At 47.5% G+C, this 14794-nt stretch overlaps 1 protein-coding gene across 1 annotated transcript in view; it reads right to left on the bottom strand.

Moving 5' to 3' along the window:
- Positions 1–698: 698 nt before the first annotated feature.
- The window catches only part of LOC311118871 (polycystin-1-like), a gene marked incomplete at both ends in the record, with an annotated part of 23919 nt that continues 9823 nt past the window's right edge, over positions 699–14794 (bottom strand). Inside the window, 10 exons of the mRNA XM_084193636.1 lie at positions 699–993; positions 2837–2977; positions 5200–5352; positions 7496–7613; positions 8161–8375; positions 8663–8896; positions 9311–9563; positions 9950–10194; positions 10379–12990; positions 13291–13427. Coding sequence (XP_084049762.1) covers positions 699–993; positions 2837–2977; positions 5200–5352; positions 7496–7613; positions 8161–8375; positions 8663–8896; positions 9311–9563; positions 9950–10194; positions 10379–12990; positions 13291–13427 — 4403 coding nt within the window. The remainder of the gene's footprint in view (positions 994–2836; positions 2978–5199; positions 5353–7495; positions 7614–8160; positions 8376–8662; positions 8897–9310; positions 9564–9949; positions 10195–10378; positions 12991–13290; positions 13428–14794) is intronic.

Raw genomic sequence — 14794 nt, 5'->3', positions numbered from 1 at the left:
AGAATATAGTATAGTAGAATAGAGTATAGTAAAATAGAGTAGAGTATAGTAGATTATAGTAGAATATAGTAGAGCATAGTAAAATAGAGTAGAGTATAGTAGAATATAGTGGCATATAGTAGAATAGAGTCGAGTATAGTAGAATATAGTATAGTAGAGTATATTAGAGTATATTAGAATATAGTATAATAGAATATAGGAAAATATAGTATAGTAGAATATAGTATAGTAGAATAGAGTAGAGTATAGTAGAATAGAGTAGAGTATAGTAAAATATAGTTTAGGATAGTAGAATATAGTATAGTAGAATAGACTATAGTATAGTAGAATATAGTATAGTAGAATCGAGTAGAGTATAGTATAGGAGAATAGAGTATAGTATAGTAGAATAGAGTATTACATTTACATTTGACATTTTTGTCATTTAGCAGACGCTCTTATCCAGAGCGACTTACAGGAGCAATTAGGGTTAAGTGCCTTGCTCAAGGGCACATCGACAGATTAACCTTTCGGTTACTGGCACAACACTCTTAACCACTAAGCTACCTGCCGCCCCATATATAGTATAGTAGAATACAGTATAGTAGAGTATAGTAGAATATAGTATAGTAGAATAGAGTAGAGTATAGTAGAGTATAGGAGAATAGAGTAGAGTATATTAGAATAGAGTAGAGTATAGTAGAATAGAGTGTGTCTACCTGAACAGTTGAAGTGCACCCTGTCCACCAGTGTTCTGATCAGTCCCCCCTCTCCTCCTCCCCCCGCTCGGAGGTCACAGTCCCCGCCTGCCGGGGGCATGTTGGGCTGCAGTGTGATGGACGCCACGCCCTCGCGGTCCATGTTGCCATCGGTTACGTGGAGGGTGAAGACGTAGGAGTCTCCGTCTCGCAAGATGCCCTGGCGGAGAACCAGGTTCATACCGTCACGTCCTGTTGTTGTGCTGCTGGAGTCTAGGACCAGGGTCTCGTTACGAAGGGTGACAGCCGTCCAACGCTACGGAGGGAGGAGAGAGGAGAGAGAGAGTTAATGGCTCTCGTGGTACTGCTGGAATCAAGGACCAAGGTCTGGTTAAGAAGGGTGACCCCCGCCCAACACTACGGGGGGAGGAGAGAGAGAGAGAGAGTTAATGTCTGCTGGAGTCCAGGAACAGGGTCTCGTTAAAAAGACAGGTCGGGTCATATTGATCATGCTGAGATGTTATATTAATGTTCATAGTTAGTCTAAACTGTTGTCAGAGAGGAGAGGTTGGGGCGGCAGGTAGCTTAGTGGTTAAGAGCGTTGTGCCAGTAACCGAAAGGTCGCTGGTTCTAATCCCTGAGCCGACTAGGTGAAAAATCTGTTGATTGAGCAAGGCACTTAACCCTAATTGCTCCTGTAAGTCGCTCTGGATAAGAGCGTCTGCTAAATGACTAAAATGTAAATGTCATATTGATCATGATGAGATGTTATATTAATGTTCATAGTTAGTCTAAACTGTTGTCAGAGAGGAGAGGTTGGGTCATACTGATCATGCTGAGAGGTTGGGTCATACTGATCATGCTGAGAGGTTGGGTCATACTGATCATGCTGAGAGGTTGGGTCATTCTGATCATGCTGAGATGTTTTAGAGTCATTATATTATAACTCCAATATTAAAGGGCCAATCATCATTTAAATTAATGATATATACCCATTGATTCTTGAAGAATATAACTTATAAATGCCTCATGAGCTTAGTTCAACTGTCGTACCCCATCAGAACCCAAAATATAAGCTTTTTTTATTCCAATGTTAGTAAATAACATTTTAAACAAACACTGTAAAGCCATAAAACATGGTTCCACTATAATATCATGGATGGGATGGTCACTACTGGCATCCATAGTTCTGTCTATGAATTCGGGAGTGGTTACATTTCTCCAGCCTCATCCCTCAGCTGTTTACTAAAATAGTGGCGGGGTGTCTGCATTGTTGTTATTTGAACCGTAGATTGACCCTTTAAACAGCACAGAGCAGATGAGAGGTGAGAGTTAGAGGGTTCAGTAGTTGCCCTTTCAACTTTTCATTGTTCTAACGTCAGCCAGTCTATTTTGCAGCTAATGGACTTAAAATCCCAGTTGTAAAGGTCTAGAGAGGCAGTGGCTGTGTGTGTGTGTGTGTGTGTGTGTGTGTGTGTGTGTGTGTGTGTGTGTGTGTGTGAGCGTGACCTCAATCTAACCACTCACACCCACCACCGTCATCTCATGCGTGTTCCAAATGGCACCCTATTCCCTATGTAGTGCACTACTTTTGACCAGAGCACTACTTTTGACCACAGGGCTCTGGTCAAAAGTAGTGCACTACATAGGGAATAGGGTGCCATTTGGGACATGATCCTTAACTCCCATTCTACACTGATGACATAGCCCAGAGAGAGACTGGGGAAGCGAGAGAGATAGAGAGAGATAGAGAGAGAGAGAGAGAGAGATAGATAGAGAGAGAGAGAGAGAGAGAGAGAGAGAGAGAGAGAGAGAGAGAGATAGAGCGAGAGAGAGAGAGAGAGAGAGGATGAAAAAAAGGAGAGGATGTGGAAATGTGGAGCTGTGGTGTGATGACCTCATCTTACTGAGTCAGGGGAATACTGACCTCATCTTACTGAGTCAGGGGAATACTGACCTCATCTTACTGAGACAGGGGGACACTGACCTCATCTTACTGAGTCAGGGGAATACTGACTTCATCTTACTGATACAGGGGGACACTGACCTCATCTTACTGAGACAGGGGGACACTGATTGACTCTGAGTGGCTAAGTAATACAAGGGGATAGGACCAGAGGAGAGACACACACACACACACACACACTTTCACGTCTTACCCCGCGGTGGAAGTGGTGACAGTTGGTGCAGGTTCCAGCCAGGTAGACATAGGTGTTCTGACTGACCTTGTAGATGGACTGGGCCTTACAGGACACACACTCCAGATAGACCATGGGGATACGCCCACTCTGGACCATCACCTGAGAGAGACACACTGTTACACACACTGTTCCACACACACACTGTTCCACACACACACTGTTCCACACACACTGTTCCACACACACACTGTTCCACACACACTGTTCCACACACACACTGTTCCACCATGGGGAAACGACCACTCAGAGAGAAGAGAAAATAGCTTCATCACCAGACAGACGGACAGACAGAGACAGGCAGGCAGCTATCAGTCCACTTATTTGACCTAAATTACTGTCTACACTTCATATGGCAGCACTCTACCCTAATCTACTTATGACAGACAGAGACAACGAGAGGGGGGAGATTAGGAGTGAGAGAGAGAGAGAGAGAGAAAGGGAAAATAAAATAAGAGAAAGGAAGAGAGAACTTCAACAGTCCATTTACTGGGAGCTCATTATCTGTAATTCAGGGAACAAGACTGACAAAGACAATCTGTCTCCCTCCATCACAGAGAAAGAGAGAGGGGGAGGGAGAGGGGGGTTGGGGGGGGTTGAGAGAGAGAGGGGGGAGAGACTAGCATGCCAGTAGGGTGGTTTACAGACTAACGAATGACAGTTTATTCTCCCAAAACATCTACCAGAGCAAGTCCCCATGCCCTCTAATCTTTCAGAAAAAGAATGATGATAATCATGATTACTCCTCTGAGACGAAGGGTGTGTCTCATTCCACCCCGATACACCCTCCTCTCCTTCCTCTCCATGGCGTCACTCTGTCCTGCTTTACTCCCCATCTGGAGATCCAGGTTTGCCTGAAATCCAGACCTGTTTCGTGCTAACATTCCACTCCTTGTAGTCCGTGTCATATGCCAATGTTTGGCAGGGCATGCTAGGCGTGGCATGGAATGTTAGCACAAAACAGACCGATAACCAGGCTAGAATCAAGTTGACTTGATGTAGACAATCTCTACTTATTACAATAGCTCCATAGGTCAGTGCTATCCAGGATTGTTGGGATGTCCCTACCCTAAACCCTAAGTCTAACCTTAACCCACCACCCTTACCCTAACCTAACTCTAACCTTAAGCCTTATCATAACCATTTTAAATTTCAACTTCAATGGGGGTAGGGACGTCCCAAGGATCCCGGATATCCCGGACCAATACACATAGCCTAGTCAAGTATCAAGTAGCAGTTCGTAGCAGAGGGCAAGGCGGAGCTACAACCACATTTCCTATCGTATTCTTTCAGACTGAAAATGATTTAATAGCACTTCAAGCTGTAAGGAGCCCTGCTTGGTAGTAGACTGCGTTGCTAATGATGATGGATGGATAATATGCTAATGTGGTAGCTATGGGAGTCAGAACACTCTGCATGTCTGCCAGACATATCAGTGTGGATGTCGGATCACCACCTCAAGCTGAACCTCGGCAAGACGGAGCTGCTCTTCCTCCCGGGGAAGGACTGCCCGCTCCATGATCTCGCCATCACGGTTGACAACTCCATTGTGTCCTCCTCCCAGAGTGCAAAGAACCTTGGCAACACCCTGTCTTTCTCCGCTAACATCAAAGCGGTGACCCGATCCTGCAGGTTCATGCTCTACAACATTCGCAGAGTACGACCCTACCTTACACAGAAAGCGGCACTAATCCAGGCACTTGTCATCTCCCGTCTGGATTATTGCAACTCGCTGTTGGCTGGGCTCCCTGCCTGTGCCATTAAACCCCTACAACTTATCCAGAACGCTGCAGCCCGTCTGGTGTTCAACCTTCCCAAGTTCTCTCATGTCACCCCGCACACTCCACTGGCTTTCAGTTGAAGCTCGCATCTACTACAAAACCATGGTGCTTGCCTACGGAGCTGTGAGGGGAACGGCACCTCCGTACCTTCAGGCTCTGATCAGACCCTACACCCAAACGAGGGCACTACGTTCATCCAACTCTGGCCTGCTAGCTCCCCTACCTCTACGGAAGCACAGTTCCCGCTCAGCCCAGTCAAAGCTATTCGCTGCTCTGGCACCCCAATGGTGGAACAAGTTCCCCCACGACGCCAGGACAGCGGAGTCACTGACCACCTTCCGGAGACACTTCAAACCCTACCTCTTTAAGGAATACTTGGAATAGTATAAAAGTAATCCTTCTACCCCCACCCCCCTCCCCAAAAAATGAAATGAAAAAAAAAACAGACTACAAAGGACAATGTAGAGACGCAGACAATACAGAGCTTTGGATAGAATAGTAAAGATTTCATCTGTCTGTGAGTGGGACTGTGGGTGGACTCACGGTCTGTATAGTAGACTCTGGGGCCATGCTCTCCTTGTGGACCGTCAGTCTGAAGGTGTACTCTACGTCTGCCTGGAGCTCAGAGCCAGGGATACCCAGGACAGGACCACTGGACCCTAGACCAAAGTTCAGACTGGAACAGTAAGATGGACCCTGGGAGGAGGAGAGAACAATGATTATCTGATTTATAAATGATTGTGTGTGTGTCTGTGTGTGCGTCTGACATTCATCCAACATTATTATTGTATTATTGGTTCCAGACAACAGTGATGTCATCACCACTAGTCTCTTTCTAAGGTGAGGGAATGTTGGTCCAAGGACATCTCTTTATTTCCTATTCAGTCTGTTAGTGAGTGGAGCAGTTTGGACACACTTATTACATTGACACAGATAACACTGGTTTAGATCTCTCTCTCCCCCTCTCTCCCTCCCTCTCTCCCTCCCTCATGTACTCTCTCAATTTTCCTCCTTGTCCCCCTCACACACACACACACACACACACACACACACACACACACACACACACACACACACACACACACACACACACACTCCCTACCCCTAGCTAGCTGGGTGCCCCTGCTCCACAGCTCTGTGTGTTTGTGTGTGTGTGAGATCAAACTGGGAGGGGAACAGGCTGTGGAATGTTGAGTTTCATCTCTTCATAGTTACATAACCTGGCAGACGCATTTCTCCCTCACACACACACACACACACACACACACACACACACACACACACACACACACACACAGACACACAGACACACAGACACACAGACACACAGACACACACACACACACACACACACACACACACTTTCCCAGAACACTCACACCGTCTCTCTTCCCGCTACACATGCTTATGGGTCCGGTAGTTGTGTTCTGCTGTGCAGCCCCAGGGTGTTCCTGCCAGGACACCGTTAAACCCAAGTTCTCTTCAGACCAGCCAAGCTTGTGCTCACTAAAACCAATTACCAATCCTCAATACAAGATGACAATTGTGCAACATTATACAGACTAAAAACTCAAATATATCAACATATCGAAAAAATAATAATTTCTAGCAAATCTACCAATTCCATATTACAAATCCACTGAATTCCCCCAGTAAAAAGCATTTTGAAAATGACAACAGTTTGAAAATGAGAGATTCAAAGGGAGAGCGATTTGATTGGACGTTCCAAGTCTGTTTTGTCTCAAAGAGGCCCATACGGACTACCCATAATCCTCCACAAGGCCCTACGCAAGGCCCCAGAGAGAGTGAGAGAGAGAGAGAGAGAGAGAGAGAGAGAGAGAGAGAGAGAGAAAGAGAGAGAGCACTCCCTCGTTTAACGGAGAGGAAAAACGTAAACGGCAGTGGAATGAAAAAGCCTTCTGTAAGCGTGAGGAGTAGAGTAGCAACGGGAGAAAGTAAAAGGAAACAGCTGAAGGTTTAATACTATTAGTCACTGCACTGTTTGGGCACCACTGACTTTCTGCTTTTCACTGTTAGAGAACATTTGAATGGCAGCAGAGGCTGGTAATCCACTGTGAGCGTTAAAACTCACAGTCTTATTTCAATAACACAAGTAGTATGGAGGAGAGAGGTCGAGGGGAGAGAGGGGTTTTGGACTAATGTCAACAAGCGCCTAAGCGACTTACAGACAGTGTGTGTGTGTGGACTATGTTTTTATTCTGAACAGGACACACAGTCAATGACGCACAAGTCGTACAACTGATAAATATCTAATCTCTCCTTCACAGCAGGAGCTAGGACACACACAGAGAGAGAGAGAGAGAGAGAGAGAGAGAGAGAGAGAGAGAGAGAGAGAGAGAGAGAGAGAGAGAGAGAGAAAGGAGAAAAAGAGAGAGTATTCTTTCCCAGTAGAGATTCCTCACAAGGCTCAGAGACAGTCAGAAGGGTCTGAAAGCATTCTACCTAGCTTCAGCTCTGTCTGTCTCAAATATTCACATACTCTACCAAGTACCAACACAACACAGGCCCTGCCTGACAACGCATCTCCTCGCCAGTAATCAAGTGCTTCAATCAAAGCCAAACCCTCTTTTATTCAAGTGTAATTATGTCCTATAGGGACTGATGACTCTGAAAAACATAGATATCTGGATGATTAATGATCTGTAACTCCTGTAATTCCCATGAGCCAGTTGCTCTCTACGTTTCTTCCTGGTCACTGTGCTCTGGCTTATGTTTTGCTTGCTTTTTGGGGTCTAGGCCAGGTAACCATAACAACTACTGATCTAAGAAGGGCTTCATAAAATCCATCTGATTGGTTGACTGATCAGCGTGTCCTTACCTTAGAGGTACTGACACATTCCCAGTGGTATTTGAGTAGTGACTGGTTGTCTAGGTCCATGTTGGGATCATAGCTCTGCTCAGCACTCAGCTGCAGGTCCTGGGTCATGGACCACACCCTGTGAGTAGCAAATCAAAGCAAGCTTTTTTTAAAGTTCAATAAAAAGGGATAATTGAAGGATCTTAAAACAAAACAATGGATGTTGACTTTTAAAAAACCCATAAAAGGAGTGGTTCAGGATTTTACAACTTGATGGTAGATGGTTCCTCACTCTGAAAGTAGTCTACAATTGGCTAGATCCCCTGTAGCTCAGTTGGTAGAGCACGGCGCTTTGCAACGCCAGGGTTGTGGGTTCGTTTCCCACAGGGGGCCAGTATGAAAATGTATACACTCACTAACTGTAAGTCGCTCTGGATAAGAGCGTCTGCTAAATGACTAAAATGTAAATGTAAATGTCTGGATTACAGTTTATCCTGGTCCATAAACTACTTCCAGGTTGAGGAACCATCTAACAAAGTTTAAAAATACTTAACTACTTACTCCTTTAAGGTTTTTCAATCTTACTTTTAGCTTGGCCTGTAATCAGTGATTTCATTGTGTTTTATTGAATTTATTTTTATTGTAAAAACCTGAACTACTCCTTCAATGGCATCTGCCCCTCTTACCTGTAGGTCCCTCCCTCTATGATAGGTACAAGGCGGGCGACCATGACAGTTAGCTGTAGACAGGCAGCCTTCCTCAGGGGAACCCCCTGGTAGGACAGGGAGAACACCAGGGAGTAGTTCCCCGACCGCAGAGCCATCTTGGGCACCGAGAGCTGCAGCCGTCGCACGTCTACTTCCCCTGGGAGAGGAATCTTAGAGGCCAGAGGTGCTGCCACCTGGAAGCCGGAGGGTGAACAGAATAGGATAGAATCACAACGCATCATCATGACAGTTTTTGCTCTGAACTGAAAGTGCTCTAAATTGAAAACTTAACTGCTGACATGCACAATTGACCCTTCACTGCCCCAAGCCCTGCCCCAGAACGTTTTCAAAGGATGCAACAGTACCCAAGGGGGGCGGGGCTTAGCAAAGGGTAAATTGTTTGAGATTGTATTATTAACAGTGGATAATTAACACAATACGGAACAATACATGTAGTGTTCATTTAAAAAAAAGGTGGTACCGAGTCGTGGTCGTTGCAGCAGTGCGGGGTGGAGAAGATCTCCCAGAGGTACTGGGCCCCGTAGCGGACGCAACCCTTCAGGTCCACGCTGGCCTCCACCAGGGTGGGCTGGTAGCGCCAGATGGCTAGCCTGGGAGCCTGGACTATCTGTACCTCTGGCTCCTCACACTCCAACACCCTGATGGTCACCTCCACCCAGGCTACCACCCAGCTCACCAAGTTACTACAGTTCACCTAGTGGCGGGGAGGAGAATTACAGTCAATCTGTGTTACAAGATGTGTTTGTTATAAAATTGGTTTAGGGGTTGGTTTACAGTAGTGGTGGGAAGGAGAATCAAAACTGTTACTTTCTGTAAAATTGACTTCAGAAATAATGTTTATCATAGTAAAAAGTAGAAACTTATTTAGGTTGCTGCAAATGACCTAGTGGTGGGAGGAAGAATGACAATCACCTTAGAGTTATAAAATGGTGTTATAAAATCATAAGTGTAGCTTTGTGTAATGAAATTGTATTACAGCAGAAATCATGTTTATTATAGTTGTACTTATAGAAAGTCCCTAGAACAGAGAAATTGGGTTTGCTGTCATTCCTACAAAATCAAGAAACATATTGATAATAAATAAATGAATCACATAAAGCTAGAGTACCTGGACCAGGTATTGACCTGGGAGCGCGTACACATGTCCAACAGAGGAGGTGGTAGAGAGCTGGGGCGCAGAGCCGTCCCTAAAGTTCCAGAGGTAGGTAACGGGTGTGGATTGCGGCGTGACGCCCGCCGTCAGCATCACGGTCTTGTTGATGAAGGTGTCTCTGGGCTGGGCCTCCACCCGGGCCTCTGTTAGAACGTTCTGCACCTGGATGTGCTTGGTGATGTTCTGGCCGTGGAGCAAGTTGAACGCCCTGGATGCATTAAGAAATATATCATTTAGCATATAGAAAATACAAAGCAACATGTAACAGAGAGTGAAGATTTTCATAATGGTGGCCCCGGCGGGAATGGAACCCACAACCTTGGCGTTGCTAGTAGGGTTGCAAAATTACAGTAACTTTCCCAACATTTCCAGCATTTCCAAAAATCACGGTTAGAAGATTCCCGAAATCAAAAAGGGTATATAACAGGAAATCCTGATTTCTGGAAAAACTGGGAATTTTAGGAAATGTTATTTCACATCCTTCGCATTGCAAGGAAGGCTCAGTTGGTACCTTAACAGAGAGTATTGTTATCCTAGCGGGAATCGAACCCACAACCTTTGTGTTGCTCGCCCCATACTCAGTTGGTACCTCACCTCAGGTAGATGGTGAGTGACCCGGCCTGGTCGGGGGTGTAGTTGACCTCCTTCCCGATGTGGTGAAGGGGAAGGTGGTGAAGGTCAAAGGTCCAGAGGAAGGTCACAGGGTTCCCCGTCAGGATGTCGGCTACGAAGGTCTTCTTGACACCCACAGGCATGGCGGCATCACAGCAGTCCAGGATACTCAGCTTGCTCACGGGCTCCATCACCTCCACCTGCAGGTGGCGCCGCTCAGAACTCACCTGGGGAAATTAGGAGATTACGGTAAAACAAGACAAAACTTGTATTGAAATGTAAACGAACACAAACGAGAAAAAACACCAACGACATAAAACGCTTAATAAAAATAAATAGTCATTTATATAATACAAAAAGGTAATCTAAACACGATCCATAGCATTCTATCCTGGAACTCCTGTATCTCACCTGGTTGTGTGCGGTCAGGTTGACCATGTAGGTGTCGACCCGGCTGAACTGGTGAACGTAGGTCTGGTTGAGGCCGAACACGGTCGAGTCTCCACTGATGCTGAGGATGAAGCTAACGCTCGTCCCTGATGCCTTGGCGATGGTAAACTCCACCCTCTCCCCGACTGCTGCGATCCTCTTACTGGCCCTCAGCTCCAACCCCTGGATCTTATCCTGTACCGTCAACTCTCTGGAAACTGCCTCACCGCTAACGTCGTTGGTAGCGTTTAGCATAACGGTGAACAGCCCTGGTTCCCGGAAAACGTGTGACACCCTCCGTCCCATTTCTGTTCTGCCCGGCAACAGCCAGGTCCAAGTTACGTTGGTGCCGGTCCTTAATTCTCCGTGGAGGGACACGTTGACGCCGGTGGCCACAAAGTTCTGCTCCGTGACGTTAGTCGTAGAGAACGTCACTCCCGTTACAACTTCCTGGACGTCAATGGCCTCCGACACTGTCTCGGAACTGACCTCATTGGACACTTCCACGGTAACGACCTTCATCCCTGGACTAGTGAACCAATGAACCACTGAGGGTTCATTCAAGCCTAGAGCGCCCCCATCAGCCGACCATCGGTACTGCAGGGCCGAGCCTTTACTGGCCAACACCGTCAGGTTAGTGGAGGAGTTGACCGGCACGGGATTGACGCTGGTCTCCAGGTACAGCTCTCCCACCGGATCGAGGAACTGGATGGTTCTATTCACTGCTAGCGTTCCGAGGAGGTTGGTGGCCCGCAGGGAGACGTCACAGGGACCAGGGGTGGAGAAGTTGACCTGGATGGTCTTCCCGCTGTGGTTGAGCGCAGCGATGACCGGCTCCAACTCCCTGAGGAGGTTCCAGCTAAAGGACATGTTGGTTCCTTCCCTCAGCGCGGCCTGGAGGTGGAGCACACGGTTCGTAGCGTAGCAGCACCCCCCCTCGCCCCCCATCTCCTCCTCAGGCTGGATCTGCAGCCCCTCCAGCTCCCGCAGCACGTAGATGTATACGCTGGCGTGGGCCGAGCCCACGTCGCTCTCTGCCGTCACGATGACGTTGTACGTCCCCACCGACCTGAAAGTGTAATGAGTCTTCCATTCTTGGAGCCTGGGTGTGCAGCCGTCGCACAGGTTCCACGAAAACCGCACGCCGTCGCCTTCCTCGAGGTGAGCCTTGAAGTTGACTGTGGCGTTTATCGGGACGTTGACCCGATCAGCGTTGACCACCAGGCCGCGGATGGGCGCCAGGACCGCCACGGCAACCCGGGTGTGGTTGCTGCTCACCACGTTCGCCGCCGTCAGCGTGACGTTGAAGTCTCCAGAGACGTTGTAGACGTGTGTCACGTTCAGGCCGGGTGTGGGGGGCGTGCCATCGCCGAAGTCCCAGGTGTAGAGGCTGGCGGGTGTCAGCGAAGAGGGGGTGAAGAGGTACACCTCCCTCAGAGTCAGGTTATTGGATCTAGTCCCGTTATGTTGGATCAGAACCGGTCCTACAGGCCGCTGGACTTGGATCAGGACGCTGTCGTTACTGCAGGATATGTTGTTGGACACAGTGACCGTCACCAGGTACTGACCAGGGCTTTTATAGGTGAACATTATGTCCTGATGGCCCTGGACAGGTGTAGAGTTGTCATTCACCCCAAAATCCCATAGGTAGGTGTAGTTGAAGTCTGGCCAGGTGCTGGCCCTGAACCAGCTCTCCTCCCCCAGCATGAAGTTGCTCTTCTCTGGGGTCAGGGTCACGTTGGACACCGCTGGCTGGACGCACACCCACGCAAAGAAGTTGGCCTTGTTGACGCCGCTGGACAGCAGCAGGGAGAGGTGGTAGTCCCCGCTGCCCCTGTAGGTGTGGCAGATCCTGGGGCTGCCCAGGTGGGTCTGGTTAGGGGTCCCGTCCCCGAAGCTCCACTCATACAGGTGAGACGAGGCATTCCCCGAAACCAAGGCCTGGAAGTCGACCTGGGTCAGCTCCCGGATGCAGCCCGCAGGCTCCAGCCTCACCACCTGCAGCACGAACACCTGGACAGGCACCAGGGTCCAGCGGGCGCTCACCGCGTTCCACGCCGTCACGTTCACCGTGTAGTTCCCGTCTTTCACGTAGGTGTGCGGAACCTCAGAACCCGCCGTCGTCACCATGGTCCCGTCGCCCATGTCGAAGCTCCAGGTGACATTGTTACCTGCCTCCAGGTGTGCGGAGACCATCGTAGGGGTGTTGAGCTCGGTCGGGGCGGAGGAGGTCGCCGTTAACCCTTTGATATCCTCGAATACCAACATCTCAGCGCAGGCCTCCGTCCAGCTGATTGTATTATTGACGGACACACACACGTTATGGACGCCACTGTGGCCGACCCCGTAGGTGTGGTTGACCCGACGTTGAGGCCCCTCCCTGGAGGCGGAGCCATCGCCAAAATCCCACGTATAGACGATGCCATAGGCTGAGGGCCAGGCGTGAGCCTCAAAGGCTGCTGGTTGACCAGCCTGGAGGAGGCGAGGCTCTGTTTCTATTTCGACGTGGGTAAGGATGCTGTAGACGTGCATGTCAATGCGCTGGGTTCTGTTCTCATAATGGTTAGACACAGACACCAGGACGGTGTACACTCCTACAGAGAGGGAAGGGGAGGGAGAGGGGAAAAGAGAAAAGCATTCAATTGTCCTTTTTCCCAAAATGTCCCAATCCATTCCTAGTGAGACTCCCAGATAGGGTTGCTAAATCTTGGCAACGTTCCCAAAATTCCCCGGTTTTCCAGAAATCCAGGTTGGAGGACCCAGATATCCTGCCTATTCCCTCCTGATTCCGGGAATCTTCCAACCGGGATTTCTGTAAAACCAGCTATTTTTATATAATATACTATAAATATACTATGAATCCTATAAACCAGTATAGAGGTGGATTACCGTACCTGGCTGGGGGTACTTGTATTTGACTTTGTTGGGCAGGAGCACCTGTGTAGGGGAGTCTGGTAGAGGAGGGTACAGGGAGCTGTTGTAGGGAGGTTTAAAGTCATACTCCTGGTAACCTCCGTCTCCAAACGACCACCTGGGACACAGAACACAATACTGTCAATACAGTCAATACAGTCAATACAGTCAATACAATACAGTCAATACAGGACACAATAGTCAATACAATCAATACTGTCAATAGTCAATACAGGACACAATAGTCAATACAATCAATACAGTCAATACAATCAATACTGTCAATACAGGACACAATAGTCAATACAGTCAATACAATCAATACTGTCAATACAGTCAATACAGTCAATACAGGACACATTAGTCAATACAATCAATACAGTCAATACAATCAATACTGTCAATACAGTCAATACAATCAATACTGTCAATACAGGACACAATAGTCAATACAATCAATACAGTCAATACAGTCAATACAATCAATACTGTCAATACTGTCAATACAATCAATACTGTCAATACAGGACACAATAGTCAATACAATCAATACAGTCAATACAGTCAATACAGGACACAGTCAATACAATCAATACAGTCAATACAGGACACAATAGTCAATACAATCAATACAGTCAATACAGGACACAGTCAATACAGTCAATACAGGACACAGTCAATACAATCAATACAGTCAATACTGTCAATACAGGACACAATAGTCAATACAGTCAATACTGTCAATACAATCAATACAGTCAATACAGGACACAATAGTTAATACAATCGATACAGTCAATACAATCAATACTGTCAATACTGTCAATACAATCAATACTGTCAATACTGTCAATACAATCAATACTGTCAGGGATGATAGCGACAAACAGAAGAACGTAAGCATGCGCACACACACACCACACACACATGTTCTGGAAAGTTAAACTAGTGTCTGAGAAGCAGTGGAGGGTTTGGAGAGAGGAGTGGAAACTCTGGATCGCTCACTGAGATGAACGAGAGAGTGGAGAGAGACGGAGGGAAGGAGGGAGTGAGAGAAAGGGAAGGAGGGAGGAATAGGTGGAGGGAAAATGATAGTGGAGAGAGAGAGAGAGAGAGAGAGGGAAGGAGGGAGAGAAACTGAGAATTCCTGTCAGCATTCTGCTCTAACCACAAGGCTGTAAATCATAACCTTGTCCCACATAGAGAAGGCTTCCATTATCACACACAAAGACTGTATGTGTGGGTGTGTGTGTGTGTGTGTGTGTGAGTGTGCTCGCGTGCGTCATGCGCTTGTGTCAAAGAGAGAGAGAGACAGAGAGATGTGTGTGAGACAGTCAGTCTAAGCAGTAGCTTAGTTTTGTCTGTGTTTTATGATGTGTTGGTGTGCGTTGGTGTGTGATTATGGTGTGTTTGTGTGTGTTGGTGTACGTGCTTGCGTATGGCATGTGTGTGTGTGTGTGTGTGTGTGTGTCTCTGTGCATCTCT

This window comes from Coregonus lavaretus (genome assembly GCF_964263955.1).
Source record: "Coregonus lavaretus genome assembly, contig: HAP1_SCAFFOLD_7333, whole genome shotgun sequence".
NCBI lineage: Eukaryota > Metazoa > Chordata > Actinopteri > Salmoniformes > Salmonidae > Coregonus > Coregonus lavaretus.
This window is presented reverse-complemented; position numbering and strand designations above follow the sequence as displayed.